General features: G+C 34.3%; 2 protein-coding genes across 2 annotated transcripts; one reads left to right on the forward strand and one right to left on the reverse strand.

The window, feature by feature from the left end:
* The first annotated feature begins 1,207 nt into the window (after window positions 1-1,207).
* LOC110109603 (dirigent protein 17-like) lies at window positions 1,208-5,314 on the forward strand. Its single transcript, XM_020840757.2, has 2 exons — window positions 1,208-1,530; window positions 4,234-5,314. Exon 2 carries the CDS (start codon window positions 4,274-4,276, stop codon window positions 4,838-4,840), a length of 567 nt encoding a protein of 188 aa, XP_020696416.1. The 5' UTR covers window positions 1,208-1,530; window positions 4,234-4,273; the 3' UTR covers window positions 4,841-5,314.
* A 3,276-nt stretch (window positions 5,315-8,590) lies between these two features.
* On the reverse strand, window positions 8,591-13,326 carry LOC110109602 (putative respiratory burst oxidase homolog protein H). Its single transcript, XM_020840755.2, has 15 exons — window positions 12,921-13,326; window positions 12,532-12,694; window positions 12,393-12,441; window positions 11,982-12,095; window positions 11,471-11,893; window positions 10,873-11,259; window positions 10,681-10,776; window positions 10,479-10,594; window positions 10,299-10,401; window positions 10,132-10,220; window positions 9,889-10,039; window positions 9,533-9,679; window positions 9,327-9,455; window positions 9,159-9,237; window positions 8,591-8,940 (listed from the first exon to the last, which is right to left on the reverse strand). The coding sequence occupies exons 1-15, from the start codon at window positions 13,312-13,314 to the stop codon at window positions 8,831-8,833; spliced, it is 2,550 nt and encodes an 849-aa protein (XP_020696414.1). The 5' UTR covers window positions 13,315-13,326; the 3' UTR covers window positions 8,591-8,830.
* Window positions 13,327-20,514: the final 7,188 nt, after the last annotated feature.

Genomic DNA, 20,514 nt, shown 5'->3' on the forward strand with positions numbered 1-20,514 from the left:
CTTAGCTTGTAAGTTATGCATGGTGTCGTAAGGGTTCTTCCTTACTGTAAACTTGAACCTCCATCCTTTAAGCCATAGGCTAAGGTGGTCTAGGTAACTTTCTCATTTGAATTACATGGTTGTTTGGTTGGAATATAAAGAGGTGTAAAATCAAGGATTTGATTGGATGAAAAAGAAATGCAAAGTAAACTAAATATAGTATAAACAATACTTGTCTAATTTTGAGCGAAAACTGTTTACATCACAAGCAACCTCGCTTGACCGCTAACCATTGATGCGTCTAGTCACCGTCGTCGACCACTATTTGCCCGTTGGCTGCCGCTCACCGACCACCACCACCACCAAACATCAGTTATGTCGCCGCCGCCCACTACCACCTACCTTCAGCCACCCGCTGCCAGCCAACACCACCACCAATCATAGGTGCCACTGCTGGTCACCGCCACTACCCTCTACCACTCGTCACCCATCACTGGTTGCCACCGGCCACAACCGTCAACCACCATGGCCACCACCACTGTCATTGCCACACGCTAGCCTCCACAATATTTAAACTTTACACAGCATTCATTACTTAAAAAAAAAAAACATTCAATTGTATTGACTATACATTCATTCAAATAATTTCAAAATATTTCTTTTACAATGCATTCTTTTTTAGCCAACCAAACAGCTCCTTGATACTTAATCTAATGGGGAATTCCTTAAATAAGCCATATTGGGCTTTCTTGTAATAGAATAAAATTTGGTTGCTTTACATGGCTTTTGCAAATTTGAGCAGTTTGACGCAAGCTACTTCTTAAAATTTAATTTATTTTGTTATTGTGACATTATGAATTAATTTATTATTTAAAAGAATTACTCATAATTTTATATCTAATCTTAATTACACCTATAATGAAATTAAAAAAATGAGAATTTATATGAAAAAATTCTTGTCGAGATATCATGACAAAAAAATGTTTACGATGAGCTTAAATATTATCTGACAAAAATCTGATAAGATATTCTAATATAATTTTTTTTTTTAAACTTACTGATGACATTGAAATGTATTCATGAAAATTATATTTCATTTTTGAAAAATATATTTTTAATATCATTTAGAAATAAATAAATACATTTATATACATACATATATGTGCATACATATACATACATACATGTACATATATATATATATATGTATTTTTCGGTTGGAGATGCCTGAGCCGCGGCTGGTGTAGTTAACAATAAGGCACTCTCCTCTTCCTGCCTTGAGGATTTTCCTCTCGACTTCTCGAGCGATTCCATTTCTCACCAACTTCATCGAGACCACCCTAAAGGCCGCGAAAAGTACTTTTAGGGCTTTGATTTTTTATGCTGGAAGCCTCTCTACAAAACAATCGGTCAGCCTGTGGTATTTGCCTGCTCCATCTGAATACTTCACCTCTCTGATTTTGTCACACGCAAACCTTCTGTCGGTCACTCTTCAAGCGCCACTAATAGCATTCCGACTTCTTACGTCAGCGCTCTCTGCCATTTCCGAAGGTAATAGTCTTTCCCTCTTTTCATAGGAACCTCTTTGGCCGCAAGATTTACACGGGATTTATGCTGGATTTAGCCAAACCCTAAAAAGCTCAAAGTTAATTCTCACGATAAGTCAAAGCTGCATTTTATGACGTTTTCCCCAGTTTCACAGTAAACCCTTGATTTACTAAATCCAGATGGTGGAAGTAAAAAAGTTGTCCAACTACAATCGTGCATGAGATATTAACGTGAATGTCCTTTCTTGGTTGAAACTAAGGTTGCTTCCCCAACCTTGACCTACTTCCCATAAAAATGATATATCAATGGATTAATTACAACAACAACATCAAGCCTTTGTCCCACTACGAGGGGTCGGCTACATGAATCCTTTTTCGCCATTGTGTCCGGTTAAAAGTCAAATTCTCATTTAAAACTAATAAAGAAAGATCATTTCTAAAATTTTCTAACCAAGTCTTTTTAGGTCTACCTCTACCTTTCTTAACATAAGTCAAATCTAATACCTCAACTTTCCTAACCGGGTCATCGGAAAGCCTCCGTTTAATGTGACCAAACCATCTAAGGCGACTCTCTCTAATCTTATCTTCCACCAGAGCTACTCCAACCTTCTCCCGTATATGCTCATTTCGTATCCTATCTCTAAGGGTCAAGCCACTCATCCACCTAAGCATCCTCATCAATGGATTAATTGTTCTACTATTATCTGTATGGAATGTTGACATAAATTTATTCCAAGTATATATACATGGTAGAGATGGCATCATTGTTTAAAATTGCGCATTATGAGGCTTTCCTCAGTGCAATTTAGTGAAAATTTTCTCGAAGCGTGTTTGTGTGCATACATTAAATCTTATATAAATGCTAAAGTAAAGCCTCGAACCAATCATGCCCGAGTCGCAACAACTTTGTTTCGACTGCCTCAACCTCCAACCCACCATCTTCACCACAGCCCACCACTGTCATAGACACTGTTAAGGATCACTTGAAAGCCACACACCACCACCACGTCCTTTAAATTTTTTGGAATATTGATCTCATATTTATGTTGATGAAAATATTTATGAAAGATGAAGATAACTAAAACAAATAAAGAAGAAGAATATTAGAAAGCATTAGACTTCACATGATGAGACAGGGGAGAGACTAATTTGTTATGATGATGACTTAAATAAAGACCCCCTCAATGATGATAGTATATATAATTTTTGAGTTGTTGACAACTATTTCAACCTTTTTTAGAAATTAAGTGTGGATGAATTAGGAAACTGGGATTTTTTTTTTGAGTTGAACTTAATGTGATATGATACTTTCATACAATTCTTATATTTAACGTTCTTTTTTTTCATTTAATATTTGTATTTCAATTATATTTCATGCAACTTTGAGCTTGTCATTTTATGTCTTGTTCAATTTTTGTTTCATATGTATGTTAATTTGTGTTCATAGTTCAATAGAAATTTAATATGTCATCCTTTAACATATTATTTGGATATTATATAAAAAATATTTTTGACCTTTATTCGTACTTTATGCATTTTTTTTTATTTTGAGGCTCACACCTTAAAACGGCTTGAGGCTTACGTCTCGCCTCACGAATAAAAAATGCCTCAATACCCAATTGCACAATTTTAAACCTTTGATGGCATCAAACTGTTGTGTGTTGTATCCATTTTCTATTAACTTCCTAGTGATTGGTGTGTGTGATTGACGTTTTGTTCTTTTTGATATGTATATCATATTCCTTTTTATTGGGTGAACCTTTATCGCCATAGAATTTTATATTTGCTCTCAATTTGTATTTGGTATTTTAGATTTTGGTTTCTGTTATATTATTGTTTGGAATGAAATAAACATGTTTGTTGCTTTTGCATCAAAAGTGACGTGTTTTTGTTAAAATTGGAAGTTGGGAATTCATGAATTGTGCTCTTTTGTCTGTCTTTTGGTAAATATCATTTTAGGTTGTATTAGTGAACCCTAATGATGCAGGATGCTCAGGGCTTAGGGTCCACTAATGCAATATAGAGTGATATGCACAATATAAAAAAATTTAAAACCACAGCTGCAAATTGCAGCTCTCAACTTTATTAAAAAATATTCACCTTTAATGTGAAAACAACCAACAAGCTTCTTTCATTCCAAACAATAATGTTATAGGCACCAAAATCTAAAATCCCTCTCTCAGGAGAAAAAGAGGCGAACACAAAAATTTCGGCACCTACAAACAAAAGGAATTTGTTATGTATCACACTTGACAAAATTTTAATCATGCACCAATTACTAATTGAGTAGATAAAAAAATATGGATAGAAATTATCTGATAGAAGATTTAGGTATCTTGCAGCTTAAGAGAATAGATATCTTTATGTATATGCCTTATCCTCCATACATGCATGCATAAACATATTACTCTGCCTTGTCATGTACCGTGTTGTATGTGTATCCTACTTTTTATTTGTACTTATACTGTGTTGTATGATCTTCCGGTGCCTTTTCTTATTGTTCCCATTGTTTGTCATGTGCCAAGGATGTCTTAACTCTTTATTTGGCCTGGGAGCTGCCATGATTCATCGTTGAACTGAGTGATGCCAGATGGAATCTTTATCAACTGTTAATAATAGTCCATTGTAGCTGCATCAATGGATTTCATGTATTAAGATGGTTCTCATTTAACGCTTTTATTTTAATCATTTTAATTTATCCTTACAGACGGATATATTTCTTCTGTTAACCTTATGCTAAAAGCTGGATGTTCAAAATGGAGAAGACAGTTAAGGGACAAGAGGCAGAATCTCCAGTTGTTTTTGAGGTCGATGGAGAGCCGGCTGTTGTGATTAATGGCTTGCCAAAGAACATTTCATGCAATAAGAAACCTGTAGTTAGTTGTGTTGGGACTTGTGATAAGCGGCTGGCTGATGATCCAGTTTTTGGCGAGTTGCTGGAAGGAAGGAAGGTTAAAAAATTATTTGGAGGCCAATATTACCAGGGAGAAGTGGTGAAATATGATTCTGAGGTGAATTGGTATAAAGTGGTTTATGAAGATGGCGATTCTGAAGATCTTGAGTGGCATGAGCTAGAGGAGATCTTGTTGCCACTTGATATTAATATTCCACTAAAATTGCTGCCTTTCCAGAGTTGCTTACAAAATAAGTATTTTCTTGAGCCAAAAATAAGAAAAAGCAGCCATCCTTTCATGGAGAAGACTTTAGAGCCTTGCCAAATCAGCCAGCAAATATATGAGGTGCCTATTCAAATAGATTACAAAGCTGGAAGAAATTGGGGCCATGTCAGAATACAAACAATCTTGGAAGAGTGATAAGGACTTTCAGAAAGTGTTACAGAAGCAAAATATAATTCTATCAGAAAGTGTTAAAACTACGATAGAGTTAAAGCTTTGAGAAATCTGCTCACAAATCAGAAGATATTTCTGCTGTATCTTCCTAAAGCCTATGAAATAGAAGGTCATCAATCATTAGAATTTAGTACGAATGAGGATACAAACAGGACTCAAAGTTTAGTAGAAGCATAAGAGGATTCTTAGCCAACCATGGAAATGGCTAGAGCTATTTAGCAATAGAGAATAAAAAAATCCTCAGTCGAAGCCAGTGCAATTAGATATAAAGATTACCCTTGACTTTCACACGAGGGAGTGTGCAAGTTATTTTGTATTTGACCATTTTGCCATCTTTATTTTTGGAACAGATTAACCTAATATCTTCTCATTTTCTTTCACTTTTCTTGCTAACCATTGAATTACTTATTCTATTAACAAAACAAACGTGGTAGAACATTTGAAAATGCTCTTATGTATCCTTATATACATAATTTGCACTCATACATATTACTTCCCTATGGTCATGTAGCTGAATTTTCATATCATGACTAAAATGTTAGTTAGGGTGAATTTTTATTTGTTGGATTTATAATATAAATTTGATTGATTAGTCATATACTGCACTCTTAAAAAGAAATTTCCATTGATGGAAAAACTCATCCCAATTATATTTAGGTTTTGGGTATCTTGAACTAAATTTTTTTTATAAGATACAATCAGTTTATTTATTTTAGTTTAATGGTAGTTTGAATGAGTACTTATAATTTTTTTCCACATTGTGAAACGCTGTGGAAAATATGTGGATTTCGTATGAACTTCGTTCGTTTTATTCACTATAGAAATAATCTCTCTTTGATTGTTTACATCAATATCTCTTTACAACTCATAATTACAAGAGTTTCATGCATTGAATACTTTATTTGTTTTTTTTTTTTATTTACTACTCTAAGGCTGTTGTAGAACAGATTCTGAGCTTGGGCATGTATATAATGTTTCTTCGGGATGCTAATTGACTTTTGCTGGACTCTTTCAAATGCTAACAATTTTCCATTTGTGATGGGGACATCAGATCGTGGAAAGTCTATCAGAGACGTGGTCGTCGATCTACGACCACGATTGAGTCATTGTATTTCTGAGTCGTTTTATGTATTTTCTTATTTATGATGTCATATTGTATTTTCTTTATTAGTTTCTCGTTGTACCCTTTTATTAAGGGATGTCGTATGTAAGCTCTAGGGGCATTGTCGTCCTTTTATTTTGTGAGTCTTTATACGAGGCTATTTATAGCCCTATTGTTCTTCTTTTCAAGTTAATGAGTGATTGATTAAAATAATTATTCTCTTTGCATGAGTTCTTGTGAGAGCTTGAGAGATCGGAGTGAGATCCCTAGGAGAGGTAGAATTGCGCATCACCACCAACCTAGACGAGTCGGGTTCGTGGTTTTATCCTCTACCTTTTCCCTTCCTCCTCCCCCCACCACCGTCGGCCTTACTTCCCATTCCCCCTCCCACGGTCAAGCCCCATCCTCACCGAGACCCTCCCCTCTTCACCCAACCGACTTCACCTCCCCATTACCAAACCCGGCGCCCACTCCCACCCTAGCCACCGCCCCCCTTTGAATTTCCCCTCCTTTTTGCCTTTAATTCTTTCCTAATTTAGATTGAATAAATTAGGAATGAATTTTGAATTCAAATCCAAGTGATTTGAAATTCAAAATCTTTCCTAAAATACAAAATCTATTTTAGGAAAGTTTTAATCCTCATCATCAAATCAATATTTGATTAAAGGGAATTTAAGTTCTCTTCCCTAATTTAAGTTCCCCAATTTAAGCAAGCATTAAACACTTGCATTTAATCCCTCTTTCCCACTTATTGCCGTCGGCCCCCTTATGAGATTGGAACTGAAATTCTTTCCTAATTCCAATTCCCTACCTTGGAAATATTTCCAAAACCCCTTGATACCTCCTTTGGCCGAAATCCCCATGCTCTCATTAATTTAATTTCTTTCCAAAAGGGAACTTCTTCTTTTGGAATTAAATTAATCCTCCCCCATTCCCCTTGCTACCCGCCCCCCTCATGCCCTTCCTCTTTTTTTTCCTTTGATTATTCTCAAATAAGAGAATACTTAGGAAGTATTGGATTAAAATTCCATCCATCTCTTTTCCAAAATCTGAACCAAAAGTCTTCACCTTTCTCCCACCCTTGGCCGGCCACCTATTTTCCCTCACACCTCTTGATCTCTCTAGCTTATCTCCTCCATTTTAAGAGGTGTCTTCAAAGGAAGCCTCAACGATCGTCGTCGTCAACATCTCAATCTCAAGGACATGCATGGCCGATCCGGAACTTGATTACGGCCTATCCTTCGACGAACAAGGATTTGTTTGCATTCTTCACTCGACCTTATTCGACGTCAACCCGCGCATCGACCACACCGTAGAAGAGTACATAGAGGGCATCCTAGACACCTTGGTCGAGACTATTGAAGAGCAACTTGGTACCGTATAGTGGAGGATGACATCCGAGCCTTGACAAAGGTTTTCCAATATTCTTCTTCTTGTATTTCCTTAGTCTAACCCTCTTGCTTGTGATTATATTTTAGTCATGAAGATCGTGTTCACCTAACTCTGCCGAGCTTAGTAAACGTAGGGATTGAGTGTACTTCATTGTTTCTAATCTTATTGTTAGATTATGGATTTTCGTTGAAAACTATTATATTTGCATGTTGTTAATTTCCTATATTATTTTGATGATTCAAAGCTCTTATTGTGCAATTTAGCCTAAACGGAAGTGACCGTTCTTACGTTTTATTTTGTCATTTTATTTGCTAATAGTTCTAACCATTATTATTCTAATCAATAAGTCGTGCACATTTTTATCAAGTTACTTTTTGCATTGTAGTCCTACATCAATTTGCTTGATCAGTAACCAAGTGGCCCATCTTGGACATTTTTATTTATTGCTGTTTTAGTGTTTACTTCTCTACCTACTACCTAGCCCGCCGTCATCAGCAGGAGACCTATTACCTATGTAGTTATGGGATGTTCATCCTTTTCCAAAAAAATAATGCTGTCATAGATCTCAATTTGATTTTAAAACTTGAATATCCATTCAAACTCTCCTTCATAACTGATGAATAGAAAACATGTCTTTCTTCCAACTTGAATACCCATTCAGAAGGAACATCATTTTTATTAGTCTAGTCTTGTTTCTTTTTATTTCAAAATTAATCTGTCTTTTTACTTGTTTTTCATGCTTTGTGAAGGGATAAAGCAGCTTTTCTTGTTTACCTTTATTTTTGACTAATTTGTCGTCAAGTTTAGGTACAGTTTCAGCTTTATTTTAATTATTTGTAGGAATGTTATATATATATATATATATATATAATGATATATCATTATTATAAAATTAAATAATGTCAAAACATGCAGAATTGACGATGATTAGCAGGTAGCTTTTTGTATATAGTTTGCAGTGAATATGATAATTGTTTACTTACCCACTAAATTTAAATTATTTATCCAACTTGCATGCATAGTTGGGTAAGCAAGAAATATTCATGATTATGTATTTCAGGAATAAAAATATAATATTGTTTTTAGTAGGGTATGCTCCTAATTACATTTCATCAGATATGACAGTCAAATCCTTGAAGAGGTGAAGAGTTAATAAAAAAAAATAACTCTCCTACCCAACTAATAGTGTTGGAAATTTAAAATTAAGTAAAATTGAAAAGTAAATTAAATTTCCAATTCATTGCATCAACATAATTAGAAGTTATACACACCAAATAAACCCTCATTTATAACAAAAAACAGCTTCACTTCAACACTGCTATTGAAATTCTCTCTAAACATATTCTAATCCACCTACACCAAGATTATAATAAAACATATATCTTCTCCTTTTTCCCCCACTTTTTTCCGTAACTGTACAAATTTATGGTACATTTAAACTCACTTCTCCTATGCTAAAACTAGAAGTTCTCCTTGTGAAAATGGAACCGGGTTGTTGTAGTATGACTGAATTCATGTGAAAGTTCCTTCAGTTGTTTTGTCAGTGTAGATGAGCCGCAGTAAAAAACACCTGCATCTCCAATATCAGTATGAAAAATGGGATTTCAATGCCATTACTAATGCTTTGTTTGAGATAACTTTCGTACTACTTTTTAAAACGGCTTTTTAATACAAAAATTTCAAATTCAAAAAAATTTTGTACTAAAAAACTGTTTTAGAAAACAAGAAGAAAGTCATCCCAAAGGAAACCTAAAACAGCGCTAGATTATTAGAGCATAGCTGTTTTACCAATACGAGAGGATTTGTGGGTACTTGCTAATTCACTGAACACTTTTCTCCAGTTTGGCCTTGCAAAATGAGTTCGAATCTGTTGCCCATAAATCAGTGAGTTTTTTTTTACTGATATGTTGCTTAGCACAAGAATTTGTTGTTAAATTACAGTCTGAAGACAGTTACCCGACTTCCGGAGACGATGTCTACTCCATTCTTGGCATGTTGCAGCGACTGAACCATAGCTATAAGAGCTGATCTAGCGTCGCCTTCTTCATATACACTCGTCAGGTAATTATGCATTTCTATGACATTCTGCAGAACAAAAATAGTAACAGTTGCCAATAAAGCAGACTAGTAAGGCAAATTTGAGCTCATGATGAATTGATTACATTATGATCACTCTCTGCAACATCATTCATAACACCTTTGAACCATTCGAATGATCCTTGTTCTCTTGTCACCCAGTAAAAGTAAGCTCTTTCTGGGCCTTTACTTTTCAGGCTGTTCGGATCTGATAAATGTATGCTTTGTGCTTCCTGCAGCAGTTTCTATGCTTATCAGCTGTTATTCTGAATATGAAATGACTGTTTTAGGCTTCATTTGGGACGGCTTTTTTACCGCTTCTTAAAGCAGTTTTTTAGTACAAAATTTTAAAATTTTGTACTATAAAATTGTTTTAAGAAGCGGTAAGAAAGCCGTCCCAAACGAAGCCTTAATCTTTACTAAATAGGGTTTTGCTATTTACTTCATTTGACTTTATATTGTTTAAGAGATCCTTTAATATGCTGATGAAAGGAGTTGCGCCAATTCCAAGTCCAATGAGTAGAAGAATATCATATTTTGTGTAACTCTGAGCTGGTGCTCCATAAGGTCCATCAATTAGAAGCTTTGGAAATCTGCAAAAAGTTATTGTAATTTTTTATCAGAATTTGTGCAATGACATCTGAGAGAAAAAAAAAACAATATTTTGTTTATTATCTACACTTACCTTGTTTCTTGAAATTCAACATCTGCTACTACTGTAGTTTCTAATCTGGCTAGATTTGCCTTCTTTGAAGTTACCTGAACCTCACAGACCTGTAACCAGATAAATTTCTTTTGAATATTATGTCTTGTATGGTTTGATTTTGCATGTTTTTTTCTTTAACATTGTACCTTTCCAAATAAATTTCTTAGCTCAGTTGTCCAGTCTCCCAAGGTTCTAATATGGACACTCAAGTGATCATCACCAGGTGCAGAAGTGATGGAAAATGGATGCCTGTTGACAATTATGATAGAATCAGGAACTTATATTTTGAAATCTGAATCCATTTTCTGAGCTTATTGGTAGAATACCATTCAAATGGTGAGACATCGGGACATTTGACAAAAAGGTACATCCCACTTTTATATCTAAAACCTGGTGGCTTTGTCATCTGTATTGAAAGAACATTACCAGGATAGATAGCTGCCTGCATGACAAAAAGAAAATTCCTTACGTTCCTTGAATTTGTTGATTTTCTTCTGATAGAAGGCAACAATATTAATTTGCATTTACCTTAACAATATTCACACGATGATTTTTCTCACGGAATGCTCTGATCAACCTCTCACATGTATAAAATGTCACAGGGACCATAATATACATCCATGTCTGCATAAAACATGAAGCTTTTTTAGCTGAAATTGTTTGATTTTTGAAAGAAAATGATACCATATACATTTATTAGGATTGAATTTGCTGACTTACTGTCTTCTTGTACCATTCATGGGTGAGGAAGATAAAGAATGAATGGATAATGAGGAGCACATAGACAATAGCTAGGAGGTGGTGAGCATACCAAAAAGCATTAAAACCAGCTAAGTAATGGAAAGGTGAAGGAAATTTCACCACATTCCTCCTAAAAGAATGAGTTGCTAGTATGAAGCAGAAGCCCATGAGGATGATCATGACGATCCCAGTCCACCCAGGTGTGCTTGCAAGCAGATCTGGATAGCTTGGTTGTTTGAAATGAAAATCAATCCCTAAAGTTCTCATGAACTTTTGATTTGAGCATGAGATCAATCTCGGGAAATCGCATGTTGCATGGAAGATTGTATGTATCAAGCTACCAATTGTAATTCCTATTGCTATGATCTGCAGAATTGGAGAAAAAATTATGAATAACTGGGTAGTCAGCTTTGTAAATAATCATTGTTATGAGGAATATAGGTTTTGTTTGGGATGGCTTCCTTACTGCTTCTTAAAGCAGCTTTAGAGCATAAAAATTTTATTTGTTGTACTAGAAAGCTGCTTTAAGCAGTAGTAAAAAAGTCATCCCAAACGAAGTCATAATCTTGTAAATAACCTTATGAAAGTTGATGTTGTCATCAAAAGGGAAGATGGAACTTAGAGCTGTTGATCTAAGCCTTGTGAGGGTGTTGCGGCAGACAGGAAGGAGAATGAGTGCCATATTAAGTTTCAGTGTCTCAGCAGCACCCTTTGCAATACAAACACAGTAGCCCATCACTTCAAATGCTGCTCTTCTCCTATACTGATAGAATTTCCATGAAAAAAGTGATAGGTTAAGTAGCAGCCAGAGGCTGAGGACCCAAATTCTTTTCCAGTTTTCATGAACGAAGTCCATGGCTTTGTTCACAGAACGGTTGATAGGGTTCCTGTATCGACTTGGTATCATCGTCTTCATAAGTGTCTGTGATCTTTTCATCAACTTCTCATTGTTTTCTTCAGAATTTACCATTCCACGAAGCAAGGTCTCCAGTTGCCATATCTTGAAAAAATTGAACTTTTTTTTTTATGTGATTTTTGGGGGACTTATCCAAGCTAACAGTAGAGATTAAGTAGATTAGCCTTGTTACCTCTATGTAGCCAAGATGATCTGGATCAAGATCTTCCATGATGAGAGCAGCATAGGTCGGTGCATGACCCTTCAGTTTGGCTAATTTGTTTGCTGATGCACTTAAAATAATCACCTGAATTCATGTTTTAAAATATGAAAATGTTAGTTTAACTTGTAAATGAAATTGCAGTTGAGGGATTCAGAAGATATTCATAGAATTTAATCAATAGTAAGGTTAATCTACATTGGCTTTGTTTGGGATGGCTTTCCTACTGCTTCTTAAAGTAGCTTTCTAATACAAAAATGAAAGCTGCTTTAAGAAGCAGTAAGAAAGCCATCTCAAACAAAGCCTGGATTGAATTGAATGACCGAATCTAAAAAATTGTGTTTTAAATATGATTTTTTGAGTAGTGGTGTTTTCACAGCAAACCTCTTTCACTTCATCCTCTGTGAGTTTGCCATCACCGTTCTTGTCACACCTGCAGCCCAGCGGCTAGCAGTTCAGAACAAATTATCATACAAAATACTGCAGGATTGAAGATGACTAGATTCTGGCTTTCATGGCTTACATATCAAAGAATATCCGAAGACGGGAGTCGAAATTTTGATCTGTCATCTCCTCCCAGAACTCCTTAAGTTCATCTTTTGAGATGCTGTTCTCAGGATCCAAATTTCGCCTTCTTGCCAGTGCTTCAAATAGCTCCACAGCAAATTCTTTGGAATCTGCCATTCCTAATAAGAAGAACACAGAAAAGTTGCAATTTTTCAACTCCCACTTATCCCGATTTGAGTAGCTAAAGCACCCGAAAATGAAAATAAAAAGGTTCTGAAAAACTCAAATCAGTGATTACAGATTCATAATCTACTCATTATTTATTTTCATTTCTTTCACTTTCCTTTTATTGAAACAAAGCCAATTTCAGTCGGTTTTCTGATTGTAAAATTTTTACGGACTCACCAATGCATCGGCCGAAATTCTCCTTGTGCAGCATCCCAGCAACGGCGAACTGCTCGAACCTCTTCTCCACCGCCTTCCACCCCTCTCCTTCCTTGCTGTTGTTCTTGTCGAGGAATCGAAGGCCTTTAAGCCCCATTTCCGCGTTCGATTGCAGTCTCTGAATTGGATATGGGCTCTTCTTCATGGGCGGTTCCCTCCTCGACCTCGAAACCATTAGCCTTGCGAAGCTCTTTGCGTGCTCCGGCTTTGGCAGCTTTCCCACGCCTACGCCACCGCCGCCGCCGACGACGACTGGAGAATCAGCCGAGCATGGGTCCTTAGTCCGGTGGACAAGGCCGAGTTCAAAATCAACGGAGTCGGCGAGGGGGATTTCGACGTAGGCCGTTGATCCCATCTCCGGCGGCCGAAAGCATATATATATATATATATATAAAATCCTTAATTTACCCCCCAATAAAATGTAAAAAAAGAATTATTAGATTATGCATGCAAGAACTATTTTAATTAAGATCACTTTTTGTTAAATTTTCAAATGGTTTATTTTATGATAACTTTTATAACCTCATCTATAAAATATAAATGGCTCTTTTCCATTTTCATAAAAATCTGAAGAGTAGTTCCATTCCATTTATTAAATAACAAATATTGCTCATGCAAGCTAAGGAAGCATTTTTGGAATTGCTCCATCGTTATCTATAAGGCCTTTGTTAACGTGCAAAAGAAATCACTATCATATAATGTTATGGTCTTCGTAGATATATAGAGATGTCACATATTGTTCAATAAACTTAATTCATGTTTATTGGTAAATTTATGAACTATGTATCATGTCATCAACTTCTCCTCCCCTCCGATGGCATATATGAGGCCTTCTTTAGGCCACTTGAAGGAATCCTTCTCTTTGACTTATTGAATATTGTGATTATTATTCCACATTACTAATCAAATAGTTCATACAATGCGTTGATGTTTGTTCAATTGGTCTTTGAATAGTGTCATATCCACTCCCATATTAGAAAATATAAGAATGCATATGATGTTAAAAAATATAAATTAATTCATTATACATGTTTAGTGTAGCAAATTTTTTCTTTTAACTTATTACTAAACATAATGTTGGAGTTGCTAACTATTGAAACCATGTTTGCATATATGGTGCCCATCCACAGCTCCCTCTCTTCAGAATTGTTAATCAGTCTAAACATTAAAGACTTGAAAGCATATATAGACTCCTGATTGATGGGGGAGAGTGAATCAATGACAAGTATATCTAAGTGCTTGTACCTCTTTTTTGACGGATCTCTAAAATCATCAATCAATTGTTTTTTTTTCTTTTATGTAGACTTCGCTTTTGATCAGCAATTTATACATCACTCTTATGTATATGGTAAGAGATGAAGCTACAACCCCTGCCTTCTCAACCTTCCTATCTAGAGGCATGATGATAATATATGAGGCTGCATCCCCTATGTTCTACACCTTCTCATCCTCCACCTTTTTTTGCTTCTCGACCTCCACCCCTTTCTTTTTGTTATCCTCCTTTCCTCCTTCTTCATTTGTTCCTCCCTATTTACGAGCATTTGGGCAACAATTTTTAGAGCATATAATTTTTTAAATCTTATTTGGTTAGTATTAAGCTTAAGTTGTTAGCTTCTCAAACTCTTGTATAATGTTAAAATGTTTCTTCAATTTCTCCCTCTCCTTAACTAGCTATTCTTTTACTACATCCCCTGATCTCTTCCAAAAATGAATGAGCTCAATTTCATATTTATAATTACAATTAGGATAGGTTATGAAGGAGTATGTATAATTGACTCACTGAAGTCATGTTCATCTAATCTAGGCTCTAGTATAGGATGGACAATTTCCTGCAAAGAATATATGCAATGATTTATTATTTAAATTAGGATTAAACACATAAAGAAGTCTAAAAAGTTAAATAATCACATCCTTTTTCATCAATATACATAAGAAATCCTTTCTAGTTAGCAATTCCAATTTGGCATTATTGGCCCTCTCTCTCCAAGGGAATTGACACATCTTCTACTCACCTCTAGTAAGGCTGCATAAGTCATATTTTGTAATGATGTAGTAAATGCACTTATAGGGTACTAACTTAAGGCATTTTTTTAAGATAATGTGCTTATAATGAGCCATATAACTTTTCAATCCCCTCATATAAATTGGTATCTAATGAATTCTTTCTCATCCTTAACTCTATGAAGTTTGGTAGTTAAAATAATGTTATATTTTTCATAGTTGAGTATATCATCTAGAAAATATATATTTAATTTAAGCTTCCATGAATCAATTGCCACAGTGCATGTGAAATCCCTTAAGTAAAAAAAAATTAACTCTTAAATATCGAGGCGTCTTTTGGTGTAATGGCTGGAATTTTTGTAAGTAACTTTGCAGTTAAGCATGCTCATCCCTGAGCAATTATGGGATGGGTGACCTGTTGAAAAGTTACACCAACATGACAAAACCGTGAGGCTCTTAGGCCAAAGCAGACAATATCTCAATAATTAAAAGTTTGGATTGTCACAAATGGTATCAGAGCAATACATCAGCCAAAAGATGAGAGCTAAGTGTTATATAAGATAAAGTATTATGCCATGGGAGCCACCTCCTGAATCTTGTATGGGATAAAGTGCTACATGATGGGAGCCACCACTTGAAGTTGTAGGAGTCACCACTAGAGTCATATTTGCCTGGTGGATGATTCTGAGATACAGATTCTGACGAGGACTTCAGTTACTTACGTGGAAGATATTGTGAAATCCCTTAAGTAAAAAAAAGGTAACTCTTAAGCATTGATGCGCCTTTTGGTATAATGATTGAAATTTTTGTAAGAAATTATGCAGTTAAGCGTGCTCATACTAGAGTAATTTGGGATGGGTGACCTATTGGAGTTACATCAATATTATAAAATCATGAGGCTCGTAGGCCAAAGTGAATAATATCTCGATAATTAAAAGTTTAGGCAGTCACAATTGATATTAGAGCAATACACTAGCCTGAAGATAGGAGCTAAGTCCCATACAAGATAAAGTGATATATCATGGGAGTCGCCTCTTGAATATATCCTGTATGGGACAAAATGCTACATGAAGAGAGTAACCATTTAAACTTGTAGGGGCCACCTCTAGAGTCCTATTTGCTTGGTGGATGATTCTGTGATATAGATGTGCTGACAAGAACATTAGTAGTTACTTAAGTGGGGGAGATTGTGAAATCCCTTAAGTAAAAGAAAGCTAACTCTTAAACATTAATGCGCCTTTAATTGTAATGGCTGGAAGTTTCATAAAAAACTCTGCAGTTAAGTGTGCTCATTCCAAAGTAATTCTTGAATGGATGACCTACTGTGAAGTTACACTAACATGACAAAATCGTGAGGTTCTTAGGTCAAAGTGGACAATATCTCGATAGTTAAGAATTTGGGCTATCACAGTGCACTCCAAGAAAGCTCTCTTTAGGCCTTTATTCTTAAAGTTTTTGTCGACATCTAAGTAATTATTAGGCAACATACTACTTTTACTCATTATCTACAAGTTCACAATAGATGAGAACTCCTCAAAGTTCAACCCAATGAGTAAAGAAAATTATATAATTCTAAAATTTCAATTTTTCATGTCAATATTAAACATAATTGAGTAACATTCATTCTTAACATCATAAATGATGGCCGCCTCAACAGTAGTTGATGAATTAGAGCATTTGAAAATTATATCTCATGGCTTTGAAGAATTGTCCAATGCGAGAACTCTAGGCATTGTTGTGAGGTCATCATCCTCAAACCATTTGACTAGTTTCTCCATTACACCCTCAGCCTTATAAGTAATTAACTTGAGCATCAGAGTGCCTCTCAACTAATATGATCAGATTACATTTTTGCATTCATAATAAGACAATTAGAGTTAATTCTAAAATGATACTGAGGGAAAAGTATGAATCAATTATATTGGAATAATAATCAAATGATTAAACATAGATTGAATAATCCTATAGGACTCTTTAAATAGGATCAAACCTTTTTTGATGCATCTTCGAATTGTATCAATTCTTCTCAAATGTGTCTTCAAATAGGATTGAACCTTCTTCGAAGTCTTCGAATAAGATTGAACCTTCTTTGAAATATCTTCGAGCGTGGTTCAAAGATGGCTCAAAGCATCTTCATATAAGCACTGATAACTTCTTTGAAGAATCTCCAAAAAAAAAGACCCTAGAAGATGGTTCATCTTCAATGAAACAATGTTCTAAACTTCTTGGAAGATTTTTTTTTTTCAAAATCATCCATTTTTTTGTAAGAATATATTTTCTAGGAAAAATAATTGTGCCAAATTAATATGATTCAATTTTCATCAGATAAAATTTTTATATTGAAGAGGGTCAAAATCACCTTCAATATCTTTTTTATTCCACCAACAGAGATTGAATCGTGCTAGCTACTGAAAGCATATAAAGTTTAAATTGATATGCATCATGCTGATAAAGCTATCAATTAGATACCCCATCAATAAGTGTTTGCTACGTTGCAGAGATAAACAAATATGAAATATCTCATCCATAGAGCTCACCAGCACTGTGAACACCACTCATTTTCAGGACTGTATATATATTATTTATATATATTATTATATTATAATATATTATATATATTTATACATAAAGGTAAATCTTTAAAGAATTCAATAGCTCACTACATGCTCAAAGAGCTACAAAGAAAATTCAAAGATCGGTCTATCCGTATCTAATTACGAAAAAATTAAAGGCACGTAAGGAGCCTAACCCAAAAACTCCAACAGGAGCAATATGAGCATGACAGAAATGCCAAGGTTCAATAAGAACTAAAATGATCCTGCAAAATATTAAAATTTATATAGAAGAAATAATTAATAAAATGACTTCACATAAAGTCAATCCCTATATCGTTACAATAAATAATTATATTTCTTTGCAATAAAGAGGCACGTGTTTGAGTCTTAGTATCTTGTTAACCTTTTTTATTTTTTTTATTCTAATAAGCTAGTCAGGGAAAGAAACATAGGAGAAGACCAAAGAGTAAGCTAGAAAACAAAAAAAATTTGAATAGGTTGAGAGAACTTTTTCATTGATTTGCTTTTGCAGATTATAATAACTTTTTTGTTTAGCTATTATTTTTTTGCTACTTACTTTCAGTTTTCTCATTATTTTTCAAAAAAATTTATAATGAGAAGTTGATTTTTACAACCAAATTTACTAATGAGTGATAGTTGCAAGCAAGCAACTCTGTCTTAAAAAAAAAAAGAACATAATTTTGAGTGCTCTGACCTCCTTAATGACTCAGAAATTTCCAAATATTCATTATATATTTGGTTTTTTTTTTCCATCGAATCACACTATCTCAAGAACATATTTGTTGAAAACGTTGTTCATATGATCATATGTTGGTCAAATACATTTTCCAGTCAATTATTTGTTACTTTTGTTCCTTAAAAAAAAAATCAACAACTTCAAAGATTTTTATGCATCTGAATGCGCAGGTAACGTCAATCAATATGAAGGTTAATTTTGTAATTCAAATCAATTGTGATACTTTGTTTCTTTGTCTGCTTTACTTACGCAATGCAGATTTGAAGGTAAGCTCAATCAACAAATTTTGTAAAAGCAATTCCACTTCAAAACAAAAATGAAAAAAGCAACTCCACTTGGAGAAAAAGGAAGAATAAATTTCATAATATTGTATTTAAGCTCCTATTTGGATAGCAAATTAGCTATTCAAAGCAAAAAAAAAGGTATATTTTTATGATATATTTATATATATTTAGGCTTCGTTTAAAACGGTTTTCTTACTATTTCTTAAAACAGCTTTATAGTACAAAATTTTTAATTTTTTACTAAAAACTGCTTTAAGAATAAAAAAAAAAAAGCCTCCCCAAACAAAGCCTTAAAATAATGCGCATCAAAAAAAAAAACTGATATGCACATTCCCTATATGCCTTAAATGTCAACAAAAATTTATTGCAATATGCATTGTTTGAATAAGATTCATTAAATCATAAGATACAAGCACTTAGCCAATTATAATATTGTTTATAATTAATAAAAGCTAATATATTGCCAATCTACTTTTATATATAGAGAGAAAGAGAGAGAGAGAGAGAGAGAGAGAGAGAGAGAGAGAGAGATCACTAGTGACTACTAAAAAGTTCTGTTCGAAGATTTTTTTTTTTTTCTTCTCATCTTAACCAACTCATTTGATGAGACAAAAAAGAAGCAATTTCTCTTGTCACCTTGATTTTTGGTATAGTGGAAGGCACGTTTTGTATTAATAAAGATTCCCACCACCCTTATCACCAACCCAGTGCTCTTCCTCCTTTCTTCCTTCGTTTATTACTAAGTTGTCAATACTTTTCTCTCTCTCTATCTCTCTCTCTCTCTCTCTCTCTCTCTCTCTCTCTCTCTCTCTCTCTCTCTACTTTTATGTTTATATAGTTTCTCACATGACATGGTTTCACCAACCACATGTTTCAAAGTTTGAATGTATATTATTTACAGTTAGTAGATGCATCGAAAAGAACAAAGTTGACCATTAGGCAAATGGAAATATTGGAGAGCCACCCCTTCCTATGTGAATCTATACTAAATTGATCTGAATATTTTATATGCTAAGTTGCGATTAGAATACTCATATATATTATTAGAGTATGATAGCTCGATGAAGGCAACCTAGTGGAGCTCCTCCTTTCTTTTGATGAGAAGGTCAATTTATTTTCTTGTGCGACAGATCTTCTGATTCTCTTCAGCAGCAACTAAAAATCAATATTATTGTAGCAAGAGGCTGAATTCCTCTACAGTAGTAAAATAAGAACAATTTAGTGCCCAAAATAACATCTAATATTTCCAGATTTAGTTGTGAGCTTTTTGGATGTAAAGTAGAGTAAATGCATGGGTTTTTGAAAGTTTTGTGTTTGATTGGATGAAAAACAAATCCAAGGTAAAATAAATGTAGTGTTTTCCATTCTAATTCATTTTTCAGGTAAATTATTCTCAAGCAGTTTTGAGAGAGAATCGTTTACACTTACTACTCCAAAGCTTGCTTGACCACCACCGACGGCCACCTTCTCCACCGTTAACCCGTTGCCAACCGCCACCTACCACCCATCACCATCCGATTGTATTCATTTATACAATATTTCTTTTACGTACATTGCATTCTTTTTTCACTTCATTTTTTTCAAGGAATCAAACAACCCCTTAATAATTAACAATGAACACAACTAAAAATTATTAGACTTGTAATCTATTCTTTTTTTCTATTTGTTTAATAACATCCAAAATTTTAATATGACCTATAATATATAGACATTTTGTGCATCATTAAGATTTAAGCTATCATGTAACAAAAAATCATTAAAAGTTTAATTAATTATTGAGTACAACAACAACAACAACAAGTCTTAATTTATCCCACTACTTGGTGTCGGCTACATAAATCATTTTCCTCTATTGTGTCCTATTAAAAGTCAAATTCTCGTTTAAATCTAATAAAGAAATTAAGGTCATTCCTAATATTTTTTAATCAAGTCTTATTAGGTATGTCTCTATCTTTCTT

The sequence above is a fragment of the Dendrobium catenatum genome, unplaced genomic scaffold, assembly GCF_001605985.2.
Source record: "Dendrobium catenatum unplaced genomic scaffold, ASM160598v2 fragScaff_scaffold_716, whole genome shotgun sequence".
Classification (NCBI taxonomy): domain Eukaryota; kingdom Viridiplantae; phylum Streptophyta; class Magnoliopsida; order Asparagales; family Orchidaceae; genus Dendrobium; species Dendrobium catenatum.

Coding starts and splice junctions, on each gene's coding strand:
- LOC110109603 (XM_020840757.2), top strand. CDS start 4,274: ATGTTCAAAATGGAGAAGACAGTTAAGGGACAAGAGGCAGAATCTCCA.
- LOC110109602 (XM_020840755.2), bottom strand. CDS start 13,314: ATGGGATCAACGGCCTACGTCGAAATCCCCCTCGCCGACTCCGTTGAT. Junction 12,442..12,531: donor CTTCGGATATTCTTTGATAT/GTAAGCCATGAA, acceptor GCTGGGCTGCAG/GTGTGACAAGAACGGTGATG. Junction 12,096..12,392: donor CAGAGGATGAAGTGAAAGAG/GTTTGCTGTGAA, acceptor ACATGAATTCAG/GTGATTATTTTAAGTGCATC.